General features: G+C 43.1%; 1 protein-coding gene across 1 annotated transcript in view; it reads left to right on the forward strand.

Moving 5' to 3' along the window:
- Positions 1-23,060, forward strand: part of slit3 (slit homolog 3 (Drosophila)) — a 236,512-nt gene that overhangs the window by 167,710 nt on the left and 45,742 nt on the right. Inside the window, exons 7-12 of the mRNA XM_053878275.1 lie at positions 10,004-10,075; positions 16,146-16,309; positions 17,295-17,439; positions 19,761-19,832; positions 21,601-21,672; positions 22,785-22,856. Coding sequence (XP_053734250.1) covers positions 10,004-10,075; positions 16,146-16,309; positions 17,295-17,439; positions 19,761-19,832; positions 21,601-21,672; positions 22,785-22,856 — 597 coding nt within the window. The remainder of the gene's footprint in view (positions 1-10,003; positions 10,076-16,145; positions 16,310-17,294; positions 17,440-19,760; positions 19,833-21,600; positions 21,673-22,784; positions 22,857-23,060) is intronic.

A 23,060-nucleotide genomic window follows, 5' to 3' on the forward strand; every position in this document is an offset into this window, starting at 1 on the left:
ACACTGTGTGTTAGAGGTCCTTCCTGCGATTTTCACCATGACTGTATTAACTCACAGTAGTGTATTTGTCATAAATGAATTCATTCTAATTCATTCTTACCGCCTCCATGAAGGTCATGTGATCATCTGTGTGCCTTTTGGCGATATTAACTCAAAACTGAAAGCAGGAATTTCACTGAAATTTTCAGGGACTGTTTATGTGGTGTTCAGAGATCTATTGAAGGATTTGTCACTCTCTAAAAGCACTTTCTTCTGTGTGTGTCATGCAAGCAAATTCCCGAATGCCACTGCCACCTGGTGTCTCATTGAGCTCATTGCGGTCAATGACATTTAAAATGCTGCGGGGGAAAATGGCTAAAACATGGAGAATACATTGGTTTAAAAAAAAGGATGTTAACTTGGAGAATCATAGAAGATTGTTGGAATGGGTCAATACATAAATGATGATGATATTCATGACATTTGTCATGAATCATTGTTTATGTTGATGTCTGAAACGGTTGAATTTCTACCTATTTTCATCACTCAAGAACCTAGTTGGATTGAATGAATATAAATATCTGTTGCATGACCTTTTATAGCACGTCAATACGTAGATCCGCCCACTCTGGAGACAGTCGTATATTTCATTCCGTCCATTAAAAGCCCCATTAATTTCCCATCAGTGGCTAAATAAAGCAGGGGCAATTTGATTACTGTTTATTTCCGCAAAGCTCCGAAGAACAGATGCACGGAAAGGAGTAGCAGGTAGCCAGTTAGCAAGCAGGAATAGTGCGGCGTATATGACAAGCTCATCTTCAGAAAGACGCGCGATTAATCACGTCCTCCCGGGTGGCAGGACGGAAAGACGGTGGTGAGAAGACGGATAGTTTAAGGTGGAAAATCATGCGGGGCAAAAAACGGTGAGAGGGAAAATGAGCTAGTGCAGAGCAGAAAAAAGCAAAGTAATTTGTTCCAATATAAGCTTTAATAGTCTCATCAGCGGAGTCATGTGGACATCGATCTTCTCCTCCTCTTGGTCGTAGATACCAGGTCCTTGCTCTCTCTGGGATTCTGACACAGTTTTGCTCCTATTGTGTGGGCGGTGAAGCTACTTCTCTTCAGTGGTGTGGACGTATGAGAAGTGAGCAGCCTACAGCAGGCGGGGTCACGAGCAGTGACCGCTCTCACAAGCCACAGTCGCTGCTTCACTTGGATTTCTCAGTTGGTCAGATGATGATTCATTCAGGTGTTAGTCCAGAGGAATCAAGTGAAACTTTTGGGACATGGACATTTTCAATGACCCAAATTAGACCCAAATTTGTTTAACCTAGCTTAAATGATAAACATTACTTTCAAGAATACTTTCATTCTGTAATGGCTCAATCAGGCTCTAAAAAAACATACGCTTTGACTTAACAATCTTATAACTTAATGTCATTGGTCGTCTCCAAATTCTGAAGTTCTGGCACTTATTTCGATTCTCAGGGTTGGACTTGATGTTTGTGCCTGTTGGTTGGCATGAGCTCAGTTGGTTGTCCTGACTTTCACTTGGCTCAGCAGCAGGTCTTCAAGTCTTCCACCTCACGGTTCTTGACCTCAGACAGACCATAAGATTGTGACTGCCAAATACTATGGAGAAATATGGAAAAATATGGAGATGCTTTTGCTCGTAAAGTCAACTGACTTTCAATTCTTTAGCCATGTTTGTACACAGTTTAAGCGTTGCTTGTTTTATTTAAAATTTGTATCATTATTTGATCTGATTAAAAGTGGCCTTACACAATTGATATTCTAATACACAAGAAAATGAACTCAAAGTAAAACAAGGAGTAAATAAAGGTGAATAAACAACATATGCTAATCCACAATGTCTTATAAATGACAGCCATTTTCCCTTTGGGGGAAGCAGCATGATGCTCCTTTTCAATTCAGTATTTGCGATGCAGTCTGCAATATTTCAAAAGTACAAGCACAAATAAGTGTGGCACATCTTTATTTCAACCCGCTGGTATTGCTCTACATTGGATTTACAATAAAATTTGCCTAGTTTTCTGTAGCTCAAAACAATACACTTAGCAGGTTAGTCCTGATCATTTAACTGAAATCTGTTGAAATTTTGCTGAACGGCTGATCAAACCCGACAGTCACATGACCTCATTGGTGGAGGTAGTGAATTAAAGTCTTAATATTGTCCATCGATGGCCCGAAATATACACCAAAATTCAGTTTATTGATCCAGTTGACTTTGTTTCATAACTAATATATTTCAATGGTGAGTGCTCGACACCCGGGACTTAGCCACTGGCCTTTCCCAGGGTCGGTTTCCACCAGCAACGCCCTGGAAATGTCAATTTTCTGGAGCAAATTGTGCGACTTCTGTTGTTCAAACCCTTAAGATGTTATTAAACCGGCCTCCGATGCACTCAGAGAAAAACACACACATAGAGCTGGCCGTGTGAAGCAGCAAAGTAGGCGCTAAATCCTGTGGGAAAGTTCAAATATGAAACAATTCAAGCGCTAAAACCCTTTAACTCTCAGATGTAAAGACTACTAAAGCCCGTACGTGGACCTTTGCGACCTTTGTGAGGAATCACTCGATTGAAGACGGAAGAAAATGTCCTTAGATGTGTTCACCTCAGTGGACGTGAACTTGGATTCACAAACAAGTGCGTGGCGTGGAAGTCCACCTCTGTCTCCGTAGCTCTCAGGTCAGGACACGATAATGATTTTAAAACAGATCTGAGAGCCGAATCAAACTTGGAAAAGACATAACTTCCTTCATCTCTGATTTAGTAGCTTAGGTCTTCCAGCCTTCGGACCTGAATCCACCACGCATTGCAGTTTAAGTAATGGTCCTTTGAGACGAGAGAGAAGTCACTGGTGTTGATGGCTGTGAAAGGGTTAAGCGAGCGCATGTTTGAAGGAGCGAAGTGTCTGCATTTCCTCTGAATGTGGTAATGAGGCCTTGGGGAAGACGCTGAGGGCTCTTCACACGATTGAAAAAGCCTTTTAGGCCTTTTGATAGTTGGCCTTATTGAAGCACCGTGTGGGAAAGCGGATAAATGAGTTGGAGCTCAAACCAGTGCAACAACAAGTGCAGCAGATCGCGCCGAGCATGAGCGGAATGTCGAAACACGTCATCCTCGTGGCACTCGAGAAGAATCTGCCACGGCTCGTCTTATTGGAACATCAGCCCTGGTTCAACTGTCCTGCGCTCCGGCGACAAACTGCGTTGTGCTCTGCGATCGCATCTATTTAGTCTGATTGATCATCTCTTTTTGTTTTTTCGCTTCCTTTGATTCAGAGTACACAGGCACATGATTCTCTGATTCTCTAAGATTCTCTCAGAAGAGATTGATGGGCTTCATTTTGTCTTAACACGGATCACTGTCACTGTTTTTTGGTCTTCAAATGGCTCTGTCATGTTGATTTTTTTTTGTTTGTTTTGTTTAAACTAGTATTACTAAGCTAGTATTATAGTTCTCTTCTGTTAAAGTACTGTTTTTAGCCGAATGTTTTGTTCCATCAATCCAAAATGCCTCTGAAACATGAAAGCTGTAGGGCCTTGTATCGGCAGGTATCTTGCGATACGATACGTATCCCGATACAGGAGTGGTGCTACGATGCATTGTGATATATTCAACACTGTTTCAACAATATATTGTAACCATATCCATAATTATAAAGGGGAAAATCAGATAATACATTGCAATAGTTCATGCATGAAAACAAGCTTATTGTTTGACGTCAGCCCAGTTAGACTTATAATTAAATTTCGCACTCCAGCAGAGGAATGAGTCGCTCCCTTGAACAACAAAACATCTCCAGCGTTCAAAAGTGACTGTTGAACAAGCCACAAATGCAGCAGTATCTATGTATTAATATTGATATAAAATAAACTTTAAAAAGTCAAGACAATATCACACCACCAAGTATTGCGATGTATCAGCACATATATCTGTACAATATTGCGCTATCAAGTATAACAATATCGGAGTGTATCGATGTTTACTTTCTCCGTTAGATAGCAAGGTCAATCTTAACTGTGTCTACCACTCGCCAGCCTGGCAACACTCAACCCACCTCCTCACCAACTCAGGCAATAATGCCTAAATATCTTGCGATACAATACGTATCCCGATACAGGAGTGGTGCTACGATACATTGCAATATATTCAATACTGTTTCAATAATATGATACAAGAAACCGGTGCCCTTTTGAGTCCCAAACATTTTTGCACTCCAACCGCATCATGACCTTGTGATATCAAACCCATTGCACTGCAGCCAGGTGGCAGTAATGTCGACAAGAGTTTGACAGCGGCTTTCAAAGATCAGGTGGCATATTTTAGTAAATCTTTGACTAAAGATAGTTACTGAAGCAACCTAAGTTGTAATGTTATGGCAATAAAAGATGGACTTTTGAAAAGTGATCCCGCATGTTCATTGGTCCTCCGAAATGTTTGGTCCTTGTCGACGTGTGTGGTGTTGAAGAGGTGACAGAGTTTGACCTCCGCGTGTCGGCTGCAGCAAAGACACACACGATAACATCGCTCTCCTTCACTTCCCCCCTCACACACGCACACACCCAAACTCACACAAAGTGATAGCATCTCCCCGGTGGGCTGCATCTAAAGAGTCTCCTCCATCACTGACTGCGGAGGCCCCTTTCACTGCGACGGAAAGACCACTGCATTGCAAACACACACACACACGCAGAGTCGGGCCAGCGTGCACATGCTGACTCAAGGAAACTGGCAGACATACAAGCGTGTGTCCTGGCACACGTTTAGGTGGCTCACAAATTACACTGCAGAGGGGACGCATTTGTGAAACAGAAACTGGTGCCATTGTTCTTAAAACAATGATATTTAAACTTGACAGATCCCAAAGATCCTTCTTTGCTCATCGGACTGGTGGAAAAAGAATGAAAGAAAAACTAATTTCAACCTTTCGCTGTGGCCACAAATAGTAACAGAAATAACACATTTGATGGAATAACTGGTGCATGGACTTCCATCTTATGATAGAGTGAGGAACTCCATCATCCAACAGAGACTTAGAGTAGAACTTCTCCTCCCTCTGCAAGTAAAGATGTCCATCCTGGTGGTGAAGACAGTAGGTCTTCCTGTAACTCTTGAAAAGCAGTAACTTTAAATGATGAAAATATATATGATAGAAGCAGAAGATAGAAGCAGAAACATTTTTTAAAAAGTGTTTTTAAAGCACATTAAAACAAGCATATTAGAAATAAAGATAGGAAGGAAATGTAAAAAAAAATACATACTGTGTTTGTGTATATATATATATATATATATATATATATATATATATATATATATATATATATATATATATATATATATATATATATATATATATATATATATTCTGTATTTTCTTTCTGATATATTTGGAAATAATTTATTTTAATCCCTCAATTTTTTTTTCCATTTTTATTACTTCATTTTCTCGTCTGCAGCCAGAAGTTTTTAGTTTAGATGCCGGCCTGTTTTCATGGAGTGTATTCCAGAGATCTACTGTCTGCCAACTGCCCCATAATTTAAATGGCGTGCAGGAACGTGAGCACCTGTGTGTTCCTCCTGCTTGTCTAAACTTTCAATCATCCAGAAGCGATTTTCTTCAGGCACCCTGAGCTTCTTCTTTTCTGCAGCTTTGATAAAAGGAACAATGAATTTGGATACATTTGAAGCACATGAAGCCAGTAAATCTGTCTGGGGTGGAATCGTAGCTTCACGTTGGGCCCAGCTCCAGCTTCAGGATGCTAGTAAAAGTATTTTCTGCAACTTATAACAGTTGTGAAACGGACTGATCGTACTGCCAAGGTTCTGGTTTCGTTCTGTATGATTATGTGGCAGAAATGCAGTTGGATCTATCAGACCTGCAGGATTATAACGTTTAGACTGAAATAAAAAGGGCTTCGGGACTTGTGGAAAATCCCCATCTGGGTGAATCACAGATTGGTATAAATATATTTCTCATTTGTTTACTGAACAATGTTTGATGCCCATGTAAACACTTCAGACGCCGCGATGTAGCCAACAGCAAGTGAAAGTACAGCGCTGGTTGAAGGTGGGGTCAGAGATGTGGGTTCCTGGAGAAGCCATCCACGTGTCATGTCGTCACCCCCAGTCACCCTGAACCCCTTGAACCCCTTGATATGTGCCTCGTCTAGAGTGTCTGCTGCCTTTTGTCCAAACTATCTACTCATGAAATAAAACACACATGAGTGTGTTGCACAGTTCTCAATTTAAATTCACAAAATTTCATTTTATCTGTTTACAAAGGAAAATGGCTTTTGCTTATTCAGATATATTTTAATGGGGACATCTTTGAACTCCTTGTCATAATATGCACATGCTAACGCTAAAGCTACTTGTGTGATGAACATTAGCTTTAGCAAAACTGGATCTCGGCTTTTTGATAACATTTCTCGATTATGCAGATACATCATACATACATCATCATAAGAGCTGTTGAATAGTTACAAAACAGTTGTATAATTTGTCAAGTAACTTCGTAATTTATGTGTAATGTAATGTATAGAGAATTGAAATAAACATTCACATACATTCATGGAACTTGCGGATTCCCAAGAGTTTGCATCATACCGTAGCTTCAACACAGGGCGCTGCTGCCCCCTGCTGTCCCTTGAGCTCAGATAACCTTGGCGATTAAGGATATTTCAAATGCCAAAAAAACAGCGCATAAGTCTGGGTTCTTGTCGGGGGGTTTTCGTTCTTTCTTTTTTCTTAAAATGTGCATTTCTGTGGACTAAAATACAATTTCTGACCCGACTTTCGGGATTTCCCATCAGGAATTTCCCCTGCAAGTTGCCCTGAAACTCATGCTTACCTCCCATGTCCTCCTTCCCCAGCCTCAGCGTTTGTCTTTATCTTCTTCTTTCACTTCTACATTAAATCAAAAATGGGAGAAAGGAAGACCCAGATCTACCTCTGCATCATACAAAATTAAAATGTCCTTTAGTGAAAGTTTGATAACTCACGCTCGAAATTGTCCCTTTGAAAGATGCAAACCATGTGCCTTAGTCATGTGTCCTAGTCTTTGCAAGTCTTTCAAGTGAAAGACAAATGCATGGTTATTGGAGGAACACGTACTTGACCCACATATGGTGAACATAAATCATGTTTTAAAGATATAACTTTTTAATGAAATGGCCTTCAGTGTGTATGTTCAAGTGCACTTTTTCAGCCTACTGTCTGCAGGTTTTCTGCCCATTTCATCTCCATAATAAGACCATGAATCCATCACAGCATTTGCACCCAAGCCCCTCGACATATGTAACTCGGGAACTGCTGTTAAAGCGTAATTGCGCACCAAATCTGTTTGCTGTAATGAACCATGAAACACTGTTATAACAGTTTCATAATGGTGTTTGTTCAGGCCCAAACCAGTCCAGTTGCCACTTTATTAAGCCAAAGTGACGTTCAGGGGAGCAAACGGAGTCAGTAGGAGAGCGACTGACGGGGAAATTGCAGCGGGAAATTATTGTTATTCCACAATTAAATTGCATATACTGAGAGGAATCACCCCTGACAACACTGACCAGAGCAGCGGTCCTGATGTGTGTGTGTGCGTGTGTGAAACCTGACCCGTCTGCCGAGGCCACTGCAGCCGCACTGGCACATAGGGACAACGAAATGTAGTAACATCAACAGAGAAAACTCTATTTTCAGGATTTGTGGGTGTCGGCACCAAAACAAACACTTCCAGGAAAGATTCCAGCGGCGATGACAAACCTTCATTTTCAATTTGGCTGCAATTTTTGCATTTTTATTTAATTTTCTGAGATGGGAAACGACCTTGTTTTTGTGCTAAATGAACTGTCAAAAGTGATTGGTTGATCAACAGTGACCTCATCGGATCGACAATGTTTCCTGACTTGGAAGCTTGAGCAGCAAGTTTTGCATTTGTAGTTTAGTTTTCTTTGTTTCATACTAGTATTTGGGGACAGTCTGTCTTTAAAACTCAGCATCAGTATCAGATCAAACATGAGCCATGTTTGTTTTAAACCCAGAGGAAATTAATTAGATTACAAGAATAGAAAAAATAAAAAAAATCCTTCTTTCATCAGAGGAGCGCCCACCACACCTTGCTTGTATCTTTGACTGATGTCCAAACAACCATCTCTTACTAATTTGAGGGAGGTTTTTGGGGTCAGCTCCCCGACAGAGAGGCCCAGATTTCCCTCTCCCTTGTAAACACCACGCAGTCTTTGCTGTCCACACACATTGTTTGCAGTACCCGTGCGAGATAAAGACATTGCTTACTTCTCCATGTGAAGATTTAGCGGTACAAATCGTGGGTGGTAATATATCATTTGCAATTCCTCCTGTCTTTAGCATGACCATACAGTGTGCATGGATATTAGGACGTGCAACCCGTACTGTATATCCACCCCTTTCAGTTGCATTTCTGCTGTGTCCCAGTACCTCCCGGAATCCCACAATTGGTTGTGTGTCCTATTACTGTCTGGAGCCATAGTCTGAATTTGCCTCATTTTGTCCATGTACATTATCATTTGAGCATCATTCCTCAGTATTTTTTTTTGTAGATGGGTGATGGTCTCAAGTTCTGCTGTAGTACAAACATACATTTTACAAAATTGTCATAGACTGACATTCAAAAACTGCCTGCTGCCGTAAAGCGTTTTGTCCTATCGGTGGCCATTCTCAAGCCCGGTATTGAGGCAGAAGCAAATTCATCTTCTGTTCTCTGCATTTCTGAGCCGAAGGTAAACAGAGCCAACACAGCCGCATGAACTGGCATTTTTCCTGAATGAAAAATGGTTCGCTGGGATGACTTAAGTCACAGTGTCACGTATGTGAGCACGGTGTCCACGCTCAATATGCTAATTTGTGTTTAGTGGTATCCCATTTTCATAATGGAATATTTCCCTCTCTGCACCCATCGCCTCACCTGTGGGTTAACACTTGCCGTGGTCGGTTCCAGTGACAACCAGAGGTCTGAAAATAGCAGAAGATCTATAGACCTTCAGACCTACTATCTTCACCACCCTGGCTATCAATGAAGTTCGGACATCCGACAATAGAATGTTGGAAATAGCAAGCAAACCTCTGAAAAGCTGGTCGCCTCATTTCACCTGCACTGAAAATGTTTAAGCTCTACACATGGAGCTTCAGCTGACCTTGTAGAATCCGATATCTTATAAGGTTTGAAATGTATGAATGAATAAAAAGCATGAAAGTGAAATAGTTCCACAGAAGTCTAATACAATCTTGATATTATCTTGACAACAAATGAGGGGCGATTGTGCATCTTCAAACTGGATACATAATCCAAATGATTTACTTTTTGGGCTTATGAAGGTGATAAAACAATCCTGCCTCGATATGTTTCCATATTTCCACCATTTCTGCGCATTTTCACCGGTGACTTATTAGGTTATGGGAGTCGTTTGTCTTCATCTACTTGTGTTTTGTAGTGTAATATATTTTTATGTGCATGTATGCGGCGCTCCAGCCACGCTGCTCCTGCTGAGCTATATTTACTCCCTCCCATAAGCGTTGTGTATTTATGCAGCTTTTACTAGTCTTTCCATGCGCCGGGATCTCGCAGGGTTTTTTTTTTTTTTTCCTTCTGATGGAACATCGTTGTTTTCATGCATTTTTCCCTTCTCCTTTCTGAAAACGGCTGAGAATCAATAGGTGTAGTGTTTCTGGCAGCGCACTCTGGGATTGCTCTCGTGTGTGTTTGGGTTGTAATGACAGACAAGGTCGATACTACACATGAGACGTAGTGTACTTTATGAGAGAGTTAATAGTCGGAGACAGCAGTGACATGATTGCACGATTGGAATGGAAGAAAAGAGAGGTTGCAAAATCAGAATCGAAGTCCCGCGGCTGTTTTATTCATGAGCCTGTTTGTGTGTGAACGTTGCATGTCTGTTATGTCTAAGAATGCAAATGTATATTGAACCACAGAGACCAACATGTTTTGTTTGTGTCTCTCCTTTCAGCACCCTCAACAACAACAACATCACCCTCATCCCTCTGTCCAGCTTCAACCACATGCCGAAGCTGCGGACTCTGTGAGTAAACGGCTTCATTTCTACTTCTGCTTTCATAGACTTCGTCATCAGAACGCCTCCATCTTTCCATTCTTATTGCTGGAACCGTAGGTTTGATGCATTGGAGACATTGTTTCCCTCCCTATAGAAAGCTATTGGCAAACATGATGTTATATAGTTCTCATCTTTCCACAAAAACTTCAGAAAGTATGACTGAATTGCAGCACCAGGTGCACACATAAGGTTTTTCTGCATCTTAAGAGATGTGTTATCTAGCAGGTACCCCATACATGAAGATAAAAACCGGGATTGTAATGTCAGTGGTGAACCCCGATAGTCTCACCACCCCACAAACATCAGGTCAAGGTGGCTGTGACCACCTCCCCCTACACACAAAGCTTTTTCATTGCGAATATTTTTTAGAATTGTCGGCCCTCACAGTTTTCAGAGCTGATCTCTCTTTTTACAACCTCAGACCACAGGATTATCTTTTCAGATTAAATTGTGAGAAAAGTATACTCTGTTGGAGGCAAAATCGGGATAAAACAGCCTAATTTCAAAAGGAGACAGGAATATGTCTCTAGTCTAGAGAACACATTTTAACCCCCCGATCTTGAAAGTTGCCACTGGAGTTGAAATAGATCCACTGTCTGTCGTCTGAAGTCCGCTTCCTGTCAGCTCAGCATGTTCCCGTCGCTCCTGGTCAATCCATTTATTACCTGAGGTGAGACTCAACTGCCACTGCATCAGTTTGACTGGTGGACGACCAGAGGAAGACTGACGTCCTCTGTTATTCCACAAGCCACGTCTTCATTATGAGCACTTGGGTGGTGGGATGAAGCCACTGACATTGAAAGCTGCTCCTCTTGACCGCTGAAGTGTGTTGTTTCATCGCCACAACAAGTCAACGCCATCCATCTAATGCATCGCGCCGCTCAAGGCCGATCCTCCCCCTGTCTCCTTGATGCTTACCCCCCCCTCCACCCCACTAACACTCCGCTAGCCTTCCAGTTCAGGCAGTTCAGTCTGACCTAAGAAGCATCCTGGTCATTTCTCTCAACCTTTCTTATGGCAGCCACTTGTCAACAACAGCTCTTAGGGAAACCACCACAGAAGAAAGGCTTGTATTTGTACCTCAGAGCTCCAACTTCCTGATCATAGAAACCGAGGTGCGTCATTTAAATCCTCCGGTGACCTGGATGAACACAAAAACCTCGGAAGAGTTTTCAGATCTGCAACACCGCTTCATATAAACCATCTTATGGAACCCTTGCAGACTCCCTTTATGACCCCATTACTGCCACATGAATAGCCCGACTGCTCTATTGTTCCATGACTAAGAATAATCATTTTACCATTATGCAAAACACACACACGCACGCACGTAACCACAATATAAGCCTGCAGTGACTCAAAAGTTCAATCTGCTTGGACTTGTTATCCAAAACTTCATTCAGAGATGCAAGAGTAGACAAGATCCAACACCCACCGCAAACCAGCGACTGGCCGTCCCTCCCGCCTGGATTGATCAGAGGCTGTGCTCTGTTTGCGTGTTTATCTTCATCTGCCTCCTCTGTATTTTTTTGGTGCGAAGATGACTGTGAAGTAGCCATGGTGATGTCACAACATCTCCACGAGCAGCGTTCTTGTCAGCCACACTGGGGTTCGGATTTTGCCAAACCAGCATTCCCAGAGTGGGATTTCCTTCTCTGAGTCATGTGGTCACGCCAACCTCTTTAAGATTCAGAAAATGGGGGACTTTCTCGACAAAAAATAAACATCTATTTATTGTTTGTGCTCTCCAAAAGGCAGCGAATCAGCATGTGTTTGGAAATTTCCTTCAATGTGCCGCCGCGCTAGTCTCAACTCCGAATCAGGGAGACAAAATTGGATTTCTGGCAGCGGCAGAGCTACAGGTCGCCCGCAGATTGAGCGCAGAGTTACCAATATCCAATATCTTTTAATCAGAACCCTTGTCTGCTTCTGTTTTCTGTCAACACTGACTGACTGTCTGCTCCCATTTCCTCCTTCGTTCTCATTTTCTCCTCTCTGCATCCCAATTCACACCTCTGTGCTTCATTTCCGACTCGCTTTTGTCTCATCATTACCGTTTCCCTCCTCTTCAATCATGAATAGGATTATTCCTTAGCTCCTGTGACTCCACCAAGACTCGCCTCGTATTAAGTTGCCGTCCTCTCCTGGGGTCGTGTTTCTCGTCCTACCTCCCAACCCTTCATTTGCTTCACTTTCACAGGTGGTGTTCAGCTCCTCTCCTGTTTGTCCCTTGTCCTGCCCTCACTCTTCGTCTTTCCCTTCCTCAATTCAATTTACGTGGCACTGCCCTCACTACACGGTATTGAATTTGCTGCTGTTATATAAACCACTCATTTAATTTAACCTAAGGATATTTCATTAGATTCTTCCTGCAGGTCTCTTTGTGAAGAGGTTTACCTGTTGTCAGCTTTATTCGTCATTAAAATGGATCTATTTTGTATCAATTTCCTCCCATTATACACAGATAGCCATGAACTCTGGGAGGTGACTGAGGACACTCGCCTCTGTGTCGTGTTGAGAAAATAGCTAGCTGGCAATAGGGCTGTATATCGGCTCCCGATACAGGAGTGGTGATACAACACTTACTGTTTCAACAATATATCCTCATTTTAAGGGGAAAATTAGACTTATTGTTTTGATGTCTCTCCTCTGTCGACTCCAGCAGAGGAATGAGTCTTCATAAACAAAATTGCTCCCTCGTACAAAATGGAATAAACACGGCACATATACAGCAGCATATCCAAGTATCTATGTATTAAATATTCCTATGGCCCAAAAAATTTAAATCAAGACAATGTCACTCATCTCAAGGATATTTCAGCGGAAATTTTGATATAACATTGCAATATTTAGGTGTGTCGATATTTTCCTACACCCCTCGCTGGATGATCTGAATCTTGGAAATGCTCCAGTGTAAATCTAATAGAACAGTGGTTTCAAACTCACAACTTGCGGGCTATATGTGGCCGGCAAGTTTCACATGGGTGTGGCCCGGTATCAGTTGCTCCCAAGAGTTTCAGATTGTGTCAATCACTTCTTAATTTTAAATTCACAGTGAAATGACGGAACATGATCAGTCAATACACCAAAGTTTGTTTTGCAAATAACATAAAAGAAAGAGGCGAAACATGATGGTGTGTGGTGGAGTCTCACCTGCCTTTTTACCTCTGCACCCCAGGTCAATGGAGTACTGTGAGACTCTTGCGAGAAAGTCAATGAAGTAAATAATGCAAGCACCTCAGAGTCTCGAGAGAGAAGAGAACAATCAGAGTGTTCACAAACAAAACTGACTTGAATCACGCTCGCCATTCTCTGTGAATGCTCCAAACTAACTTACCCAAGACTGGTTTGTTTTGGACCACAGCCACTTTGAAGGCTAAAATTAGATTCAGTGCGACGGGCAGTCCACAGGACTCCTAACTCGATAGATTCTTCTCCTCCCCCAGTGGATCCTTAAACGTTATCACGGCTGACTTCTGCGACCTTAATGCTCAAAGCTATCACGCTAAATCCTCCATTTCCACCCGTCCGACTGTCCTCTCTCTGGCTTTTCGCCGTGCCTTCTTTTATGAGCCCTAATGATCTCCCATCATGATGCTTCAGAGTTGGAAAATCAAACAAATGAAAAGATTAGAACCCCCACTGATTCAATCTCGCAGTGTGTGTGTGTGTGTGTTGTCGAACGTTCCGAAACCTTCCGAAGAAAGCGACTCACACGAGCTGAGCCTGTGTTCGATGCCTCAAGTCACCCGCAAACCAATAATCACGTTGAACCTTATCACACAGTCGCACACGAATGCAGCCGCCGCACCAACACTTTCACCCGGCCCCCTGCCTGTTTCCATTCTCCCCTGTGTTTTAATCCTACTTGTCAGTAATTAAGGCTGAACCGGGGGTGGTCTGGGACGTGGCTATCTCCAGGCGGGGGTTTGACTATAAACTGGATTTATAATGTGAGAGCAGTATTAAAACCTGCTGCCCCCGCTGCTAGCATCAATGAGCCCATCTCTGCTCCATAACAGGATTTGTCCTCTGCTTTATTACAAAGCGGAGCCTGTCCTCTGAAAGGCCAGATATCCTGGCTGGCATATAATACGCTGACAAGACACTCTGCTCTCCACCCTCCTCCTCGCCCGCTCGGTGTGTCTGCGTGGTGTCAACTGCGCAGCGCGTTGTGAGCGCCGCACCATAGATCGTCACCTGATGTGCTCTCGATTGAGCGTTACCCTTAATGTTGCGGCAATCGCACACTCAGAATTATAGCTATCATGAACTACTTAAATGAATTGGTTTGCTGACATCAGTCTCGCCATTTACACCAGAGTGACAGCCTGGGCAAGAAATGATTCCATTCCATCAACTATTTTTGGAATATGGCTGCGATATATAAAATCACTGTGGTGAAGTTGTTCTCTTCCTGGTATTTACTGACCGTTTTAGTAGGTTGTCTTTTGAGTTGGTACTAGGTGGAACCCCTAAACCTGTGATCGATTGCCAAAAACGGAACCCCATAAAATGGTTTTAGAAAGTGCTAAATGTCAGGTGGAGATGTTCTCGGTATCCAACACATTCTCACCCATCGAAGTTTGCAAGTGCACTTTTTCGTTTGTGAGTGATGCTGTAGTCAGCTCTCTGTCTGAGATAGAAAGAGGTTGGAGGTAAGGGTGGAGCCATTGGGGGGCGTTCTGTAACGGTTCACTCTCTAAATGCAATTTCGCATCAGTTGCGATATATAGCATGAGACTCACGAGATTCACTCACAGTGTGCCACAACCATTTCAGAAGCTGTTTATACCCTGTAACATGAACTGAAGTGGCATTGAGAGTTGGGGTCCCCCCGTGTGCCTGAACCCCAAGCTCTCAACATGAGGTCATCTTTCTGCGTTAACTTTTTGATGTGAAAGTTCACTTGAAATGTGACGCCTTTGGAGTGATAATGTGATGAGGTATCTCAAAGTCCTCCCTCTGTTGTGGTAGATGAAGAGACAGCACTGGAACAAAAGGACATCACTGTATATCTTGGCGATACTTCTCTTAACACGAAGATCATGTGACCTGCATTTATCAGGTCACATGATAACAAAGTAAGCGAACATACTTTATTGAACTAGTCAGGAAATGAGGAACAGGTGATAGCGTTGTGGTGGTGTTCCTTCAGGATCCAGGAAGGTTTTGAAGGATTGTTTTGAAGGACTTCCGCTGCTGCCCTCTGTGTTTCGTTCAGCAGAGAACAAAGAAGATGACTTTAGAGAACACAAACTGTGTACATTGTTCATGTTCGAACTGTTCATATTTGGACTGTAGTGTCCAAATATGTTATTACTGTTTATTATTTTAGGGTTGCTTGATATGATCGCTCCAAGCTGAAGTCTTCAGTTTATTTGGTATTGTAAGAGGCGGCCTCTGTGGCTGATATCCGGGCCAGGTACTTTCTTTATATGGCGTGTGAATGCTGTGAGTACAACATTTGACTTCTGAGTCGTGGAAGTTGATTTATCGACTTGATGGTATGATGTCTTGTCATCCAAAAGAAGCTCTTCAGTGAAGATTTACGCTCACTGGGTTTTTTGTGTTGCTGCAAAAAGATTATGGCTCCATACTTATGTTCCACAGTTTGGCCAGCATTTCCTTGCTGTTTTGGTGTGGAGCTCTGTCATCCACCGAAGACTAAAGCTGAACCACTGCGCTGCTGCAATTGAATTTGAGCGATAATTCTTCCGCCATCATATCCATCTCATATAGCTCTCATTTTTTGCGTCGCATGCTTCTTCGACATGGAACTTGAATCAGATTTGTTGTCATCTGTTCCAGCTGTTGTCAGTAATAGTAGCTGTATCAAGCAGATTGAATAAGTTCGATTGAAACCTCCAAGTGCTCCACTGGGTTGCTCACCATCTGAAATTAATTTCACCCTCTCAGCTGGATGGTATCGGAAATAAAATCCCGCTCATGCACTTGGCCCCATCTGCAATTCCCCATTTTTCATTTTATCCTGTTGCTTGTCAATGAAGTCTGAAGTCCTCGTCTTGCTTTTCAGCCGTCTGCACTCTAACAACCTCCACTGCGACTGCCACCTGTCCTGGCTCTCCGACTGGCTCCGGGCTCGACGGGGTTTGGCCCCCTTCACTCAGTGCATGGCCCCCGCCCAGATGAGGGGGCTGAACGTTCCAGATGTGCAGAAGAAAGACTTTGTCTGCAATGGTGAGTCCACGCCATTACTAAATAATTTTTATTTAGTTTCTCAGAGCGACTTCAGACACTTCTCTCGCTTGTTCATGACCTGTGTGAAATGAAATATTGATGTGTTCTGACTACAACAGCCGTCATCAAACTCATATTCTAGGATTGAAATGAACCGACAGCACCCAGCTAATTCCAGCCTGAGAGAGTTTAATTCATTCATCACCGCGCTGTCACCCCAAGACCTGAAGTGTTTCTCTCCACCGCCGTGTAGAGTTCAGCATAAAGTACTTAAACATCAGATCTAATTGCATTTTAATCCACTCCCTGTGGACTGACGGAGATGCAGACAGACGATGGAAACTTGGGAGTCTGGTGCCAACAATGGAAAGCAATAATGATACAGACAACATAATAAACCTCGGGCGCAAAAGTGCGGGCATTATTGTTATCGTCTGGAGACAGCTCTGCTTCGCGTTTACACCAGTGGAGGAATTACACCACGCACAGCGCGTACTCATCCGAAAGGCCGCTAAAGGAACAGCAGCCTTATCAGCTTCGGAGTGGAGAGTTTGTTTATAGGCCTCGGATTGTGAGCTCTCTTCTAATATACACTCAGTCGGCCTTCTCTTTATTAGCCTGACCGACAGTCAGGCCGCAGCTGCTTTCTGACTCCACTTGTGTTGAAATACCCTCAACATGACGCCTTTGTTTACGGCGCCTGGCGGAATTATTTAGTCTTGTTTTTGTCCCTAAAAATATGAGAAATATACAAATCGGTGATGAGAGCACAAATGGCCTATAGGCACTCTTTTGCGTCGATGATGTCACCTTCTGGTCAAATATACTTTGAGTTCTATCAGTACACAATGGATGAGCAATGTAGTCCGACCACTTTTGGAACCAAACAAGCCGTTAAGACACTCGCTCCTCAGACTTGTGACCGAGCCCTGGAAGCTGAAGCTGTTTTTAGGACGGCATGAAGAGCAGTTATTTGTGTCGGCAGGCCCGGTCCAGACTGAGTCCAGGGCGTGTACGCCGCAGCTCGCAGTGTGCCCGCCGAGCTGCACCTGCAACAACAACATCGTGGACTGTCGTCGGAAAGGCCTCACCGAGATTCCCGCCAACCTGCCAGAGGGCATCATGGAAATGTGAGTAGACCTTATTTGGTGGCCAGCGAGTGTTGACGTCACTTTCCCGAATGCTGAAGACCATGTTTGTTTTCGAATGCTGTATAAGGCTAAACCTGCTCTCAACTCAGAGCGGGCATGTTGACTGGACATCATTGTCTGGTCATTTTGGCCTCTATTGTAGTGACTTATCACCAGAGTAAAATGTCATGAAGGACGTCACAAATATTGAACCCCATGTGAGGCTTTGCTCCCCACCTCATTGTCTGAATGGGAAGAAGAAAAACACATATTAGTCAGTGACAGTCTTGGAGTTTCCACATTTTGGCTCGTGACTTTTCAGTCCTGTCCATTGGCGAAGGTTTTATTTTTGGGGTCTGTCCCTCCATCTCTCCGTCCTGTTGTGTGTCTTTCATCCACCCATCTGTCCGTCCTCTCACTAGAGAACCCAGTGAGTAAATGAACGACACCCGCTTGTGTTGCCGAACACAAACACAAGATGTGTCACACCAGTTATCTAATAAAACAACTCGATGAATATAATGACCAGAAAAGGTTCCGTGATTGCAGCCGACCGTCACTCTGAATTCCCCACGTCTGGCTTGTTTCGTCTCCTCAACACACACAGTACACACACACACACACACACACACACTCCAAAGTGGGATGTGTTTGATATCCATATTGATCGCTGTTTGTTTGTGTAGAGGACAGATTCCTGATTGCTCTGCGAGCGAGGGGGCGATTCTCTCCTGGAACACAAGACCTATAGCGTCCACTACGTCGCCAGAATCCGTAATTGATTGACACACACAAACACACACTTGAATGGCACTAGTTGCAGAATGAAATTGATGCATCTGCCTCATTTTTGGCTCACATTGACACGGAGAATTAGAGCTGATGCTGAAGATGTCGCTGCAGCCAGAAACAATCCCAAGTAATGGGATGATGTATCGCCGGTGTTGCTGTCGACAGAGTCGTCCTCCTGCATCCTGAGCAGCCAAATGTGTCTCTGTTCAGATGCCAATCCCATCTATGGTTTGATGTTCTCTTCACCCTATAGATTTTCCTCGAATTGCAATGGCGAATATCTTTCATTTAATCTGCTGTTGTCTTTGCCTCGACCTTGGTCCACTGCATCTCGCTGTAATTTATTGTCTTTGCTCCTTGTCAATATCAGCGTTTCCGTGATTGATTTTGACCCTTCAGCTAATGAATTATGTTTCCAGGGGCGGGAACTGATCCAATGACATCCAAGTCCTTTGAAGGAAAACTAGCACAGAAAAATGATTGACAACTCCTGATGCATTCCCGAGTTAATGGCGACCGTAAACACGACGTGTTCCTCGCCTCATTGTCAGCAGTCCCTGGAAATTTTTATGGAAATAAGTTCGGAAATTAACAAATAATTTCAAAAGACAGACTAAGGATGTAGGAAAATATCGAAACACTTTAATATTACAATTCTCAATTGCACGACTTTGTACCGATATTTCCGCTGAATTATCGCAATACTTGATCTTGTGATATTGTCCTGATATTTTAAGTTGTCAATATCAATATTTAATATATTGATCTGTGACGTGTCTATTTCGAACATGTTTTTTTTGCACACTGGACTTATTTTGTTTTTTGATAGTTGTTTAATAGAACGATTCATTGCTCTGTTGGGATGAAAAACTTACCTGAAAGTCTATCTAAACTTGCTTTCATGCACATACTATTCTACTGCAGTATCTGATTTCCCCCCTTAAAATAACATTTGTAATTGCAATACATTGTTGAAACAGTATCACAATGTATCGTATCACCACTCCTTTATTGGGATACACATCATACCGCAGGATTCCTGCCGATAACCAGCGACTGAGAACCGATCACATAACCACGTTGTTTGACTGTGTTACGACTAGTTTCAGTTGAAGGCTCCTTCTTAAAATCGTCCAAAAAACCCATGGCAGTTTCTCGACTGGTTGACACTCAGTGACAGCGTTTAGCTTTTAAGCAAATGGCGGAACAACAGAGGAAGCGAGAGAAGAGGTCAAGAGCAGGACGGGGCGAGGTCAGAAGAGGAGGAGGATGAAGGCTGAATTATTCCCCGTTCATCACTGTGACAGCCGACCCTGGCCTGGGGTCTTCCCCGCATCCTCCCCTTCTCCCATACGCCAGATGCATTATTGAGACTTCTGCTCCAACCCTCTTCAGTTCAATTCATGAGCATTAAAACATTCATGGCAAATGTCCCTTCACGGTGTCCTTCCTCCTCTGAGGTGTGTGCTGGCGAGGTCATTGTAGTATCTGGTCATCTCACCCTCTCACCCCCCCCTCTCTCTCAACAGTCGTTTGGAGCAGAATCTGATTAAAAGCGTCCCAGCGGGAGCCTTCTCTTCCTACAAGAAGCTGAAGAGGATGTAAGTCGGCACACGCGCTTCACTCAATGTTCATGAATACGTTCCTCCTTTAATTCAAAGCTTGTGTTTGAACTGAAGATGTTTGCTTGGTTGCTATTCCTCACACGTTCACATCTACATTCCCTCATGTGTACATCAATGTATGTTAGAGCAAATGGTTGCAGCTCTATATGCTCGCAGGGAATGTGAATTATAATTATGTTAGGCATCGCAGGCAGAAGAGACAGCTGCATCACATCAAATGAATGCATGAATGAGTTGTCTTATTAAGTGAAGTGTGTGATTTGGAGCATGAGCGAATGAGTGACTGAGTCGCTGGTCGGATGTAAAAGAGCTGTGAGTGTCTACAGGTGTGACAGAGTGAAAAGTGCTGTATAGCAGGATGAATGGATGAGTGTCTGACTCCGCCAGAGTGAGTGGGTGACAGTGTTTTATCTGTCCAAGATGAGTGAGTGAGTGAGTGAGTGAGTAATGCAAAGATTGAGTCTGAGCAGTGATTGAATGATTGAATGTGAAATGGAGAGAGTGAACATGTGAATGTGAATAAATGAATGATTTAGTGTTATAAGACAAAAGAGTTAGTACGCTGGTGGTCTTATTGGGCCAGGAGTGAGAACATGAATGTTTTCCATGGAGAAGTGGATGGACGAATAGGTGAGAGAGTGAGTGATTTGGTGTTATAGAACCAATGAGTTAGTTTGTGGCCGCTCTTATTGGTCCCGGAGTGAGAGCATGAATATGTTTCATTGAGAAGTGAATGATAAATACGTGAATGAGTGAGTGAGTGAGTGAATGATTTGGTGTTATAGAACCAATGAGTTAGTTTTTGGCCGGTCTTGTTTGTTCCGGAGTGAGAGCATGAATATGTTTCATTGTGAAGTGAATGAAAAATAGGTGAGTGAGTGAGTGAGTGAATGATTTGGTGTAACAGAACCAATGAGTGACTTGCTGGGTCGGTGGTCTTATTGGGCCAAGAGTGAGATCATGAATGTTTTTCACACAGAAGTAGATGGGAGAATAGGTCAGTGAGTGAGTGAATGAGTGAGAGAGTAAGTGAGTGAGTGTGTCTGATCAACTAAGAGATCAATTGCATTGGTAAAAAAAAAAAAAGTCAGAGAGGAAGGTTCCTTCTGCAAACGATTCTCCCTCCAATCAGAGTTTCTAATAATTCACTGACTCACCAACACACCTACTGGAGAGGGATGTTGAATACACTGGTGGCCATTTACCATAAAATACATTAAACATTCAGGTGATATTTCGCACCAACTGGCGTTTACTCATTAGAGAGAACAATTAAAATGTGGGGCATCGCTCACCGCCACCATCATCTGGAGAGGAAGAGCCTGGTGCACACTGGCGTTCACCTCGGCGCCGTTCATCATGTCCTGTTCACACACACCCACTGGAATAAAAGTTGCTCCTGAAAAATGCTTCCATCATGCAAATGGTTGTGGGCTTCAGCTGGGCCGCCGCACACACTGGCAACCCAAACCTCCCAGGTGCTCAATAATGTATCTCACAGTGGTGGAAGTGAGTGACGTGAACATGCACTTAACATGCCACCACATCCAGATTCCATGTTTCCTCCACCTCATGCCGGCGTCATGTCCATCACTCCCTCATCTCATGTCCCCTCACCGTGACCCGGGCTGATGTCTTCTCCTGAGATCATTTGTCAGGCGCTTCTAGGACACTCTTGTCAGCGTGAACCCCATTAGAGTGTATTAGACTGCTGCACTTAACCCCTCCCCTCCTGTCTCCTCAGTGACTTGAGTAAGAACCAGATTTCTGACATCGCTGCCGATGCGTTCAGTGGCCTTCGCTCACTCACATCACTGTAAGTATCACGCAAGTAATTGCATTTCCAGAGGTTTAACAAATAAAACGTTGTCGCTGTTGACAAGGCGTCACGGAGAGTTTTTTTTTTTTTTTTTAATTGGTGGCGTGTGTGTGTTTGGACAAATCTCTGGGCGAATGTTTCCGCGCCCTCTGAGGAGGAACGTGAACATGAAGGACAGTTTAATTTGGATCAATCTGAAGCATGAAAATGAGATAGACAGACAGACAAGAGGGGCCAGACAAGGTGAAGTCTGCCGGGTGCTGATGCCGCACACACACACACACACGACTGTTGATCTACTGTATGATGATTTGAACTTGCTCATGTGTAGTAGAGTTGTCTGTGACTTGTCGGATGAACCTCTTACGGTCTTCAGCGCCAGGTGACGTGTCACTGTGAGACTGCAGGCGCTTCTGTAGAGCAGCAGAACGTGAGCTGCTTCCTCCCTGCTTGCGCTGAACTGATGCCTTTGTGGCATATGTGGAAGGCTCCGGTCCGGTGTGACAGTGGAAATTGCCACTGTGAATGGTCTTCAGCACTAATGCGCCCTGACGCTTGTGTTCTGACCTTCCTTCGGTCAAAGCACGTGGGAACAGTTGAGTGGCGGTGAATTTGGTGAATGTGGGGCTTTGCTTTTTGGCTCAGCTCTTACGCCACTGTGCCAGACTGATGTTAGACCTCCTGACTGAAGACACAGAACTGATTTCAAACTCTGTAAGACTTTTTTTTTTTATTTCATTTATTAGCTTATTTTTTATTGTTACGTTTTTTTAATAAAATTAATTGGTTTTTAGTCTCTTCAGCCGTGTGGTTGCAAGGCCAGGGTCTAGACTCAGGTAAGAGTCAAAATAAAGAAATAATTATGCTCTGATGTTAAGCATTACTGCTTAAATATACAGTACATTCATTTTCATTTCATTGATTCAGACATTTTATGGACAAAACATGGATTTCAATTCACCTTTTCCAAAATATTTTAAAATTTTCTTTCTATTTTTTTGAGTGAGAATAGAAGAGAATAGAAGAGAAAAAAGTTTGTATTAGTCTCAGTGTGTATTAGATGATGTTTTTTAATGGATTTAACATTTGATATTGTCATTTTCCTGCAGGGTTCTATACGGCAACAAGATCACAGAACTGCCAAAGGGACTGTTCGATGGACTGGTTTCCTTGCAACTGCTGTAAGTGACAGCTTTGTTTCCATCGCAATTACATTTCAAGTGTTCAGAACTGGAGCCCAAAATGCCCTAGAATCCAGGCTAAGTTCAGCTTCTAAATCAACAACCAACTGAGAATAACTAGGATTGTATTTGTGCTTTGAATCTACAAAAAGCAGGAGGCGAAATAACGAAGAAGTAAAATTTAAAAAGCAAATAGATGAAAGA

Source organism: Synchiropus splendidus, chromosome 11 (genome assembly GCF_027744825.2).
Source record: "Synchiropus splendidus isolate RoL2022-P1 chromosome 11, RoL_Sspl_1.0, whole genome shotgun sequence".
NCBI classification, from domain to species: Eukaryota; Metazoa; Chordata; class Actinopteri; order Syngnathiformes; family Callionymidae; genus Synchiropus; species Synchiropus splendidus.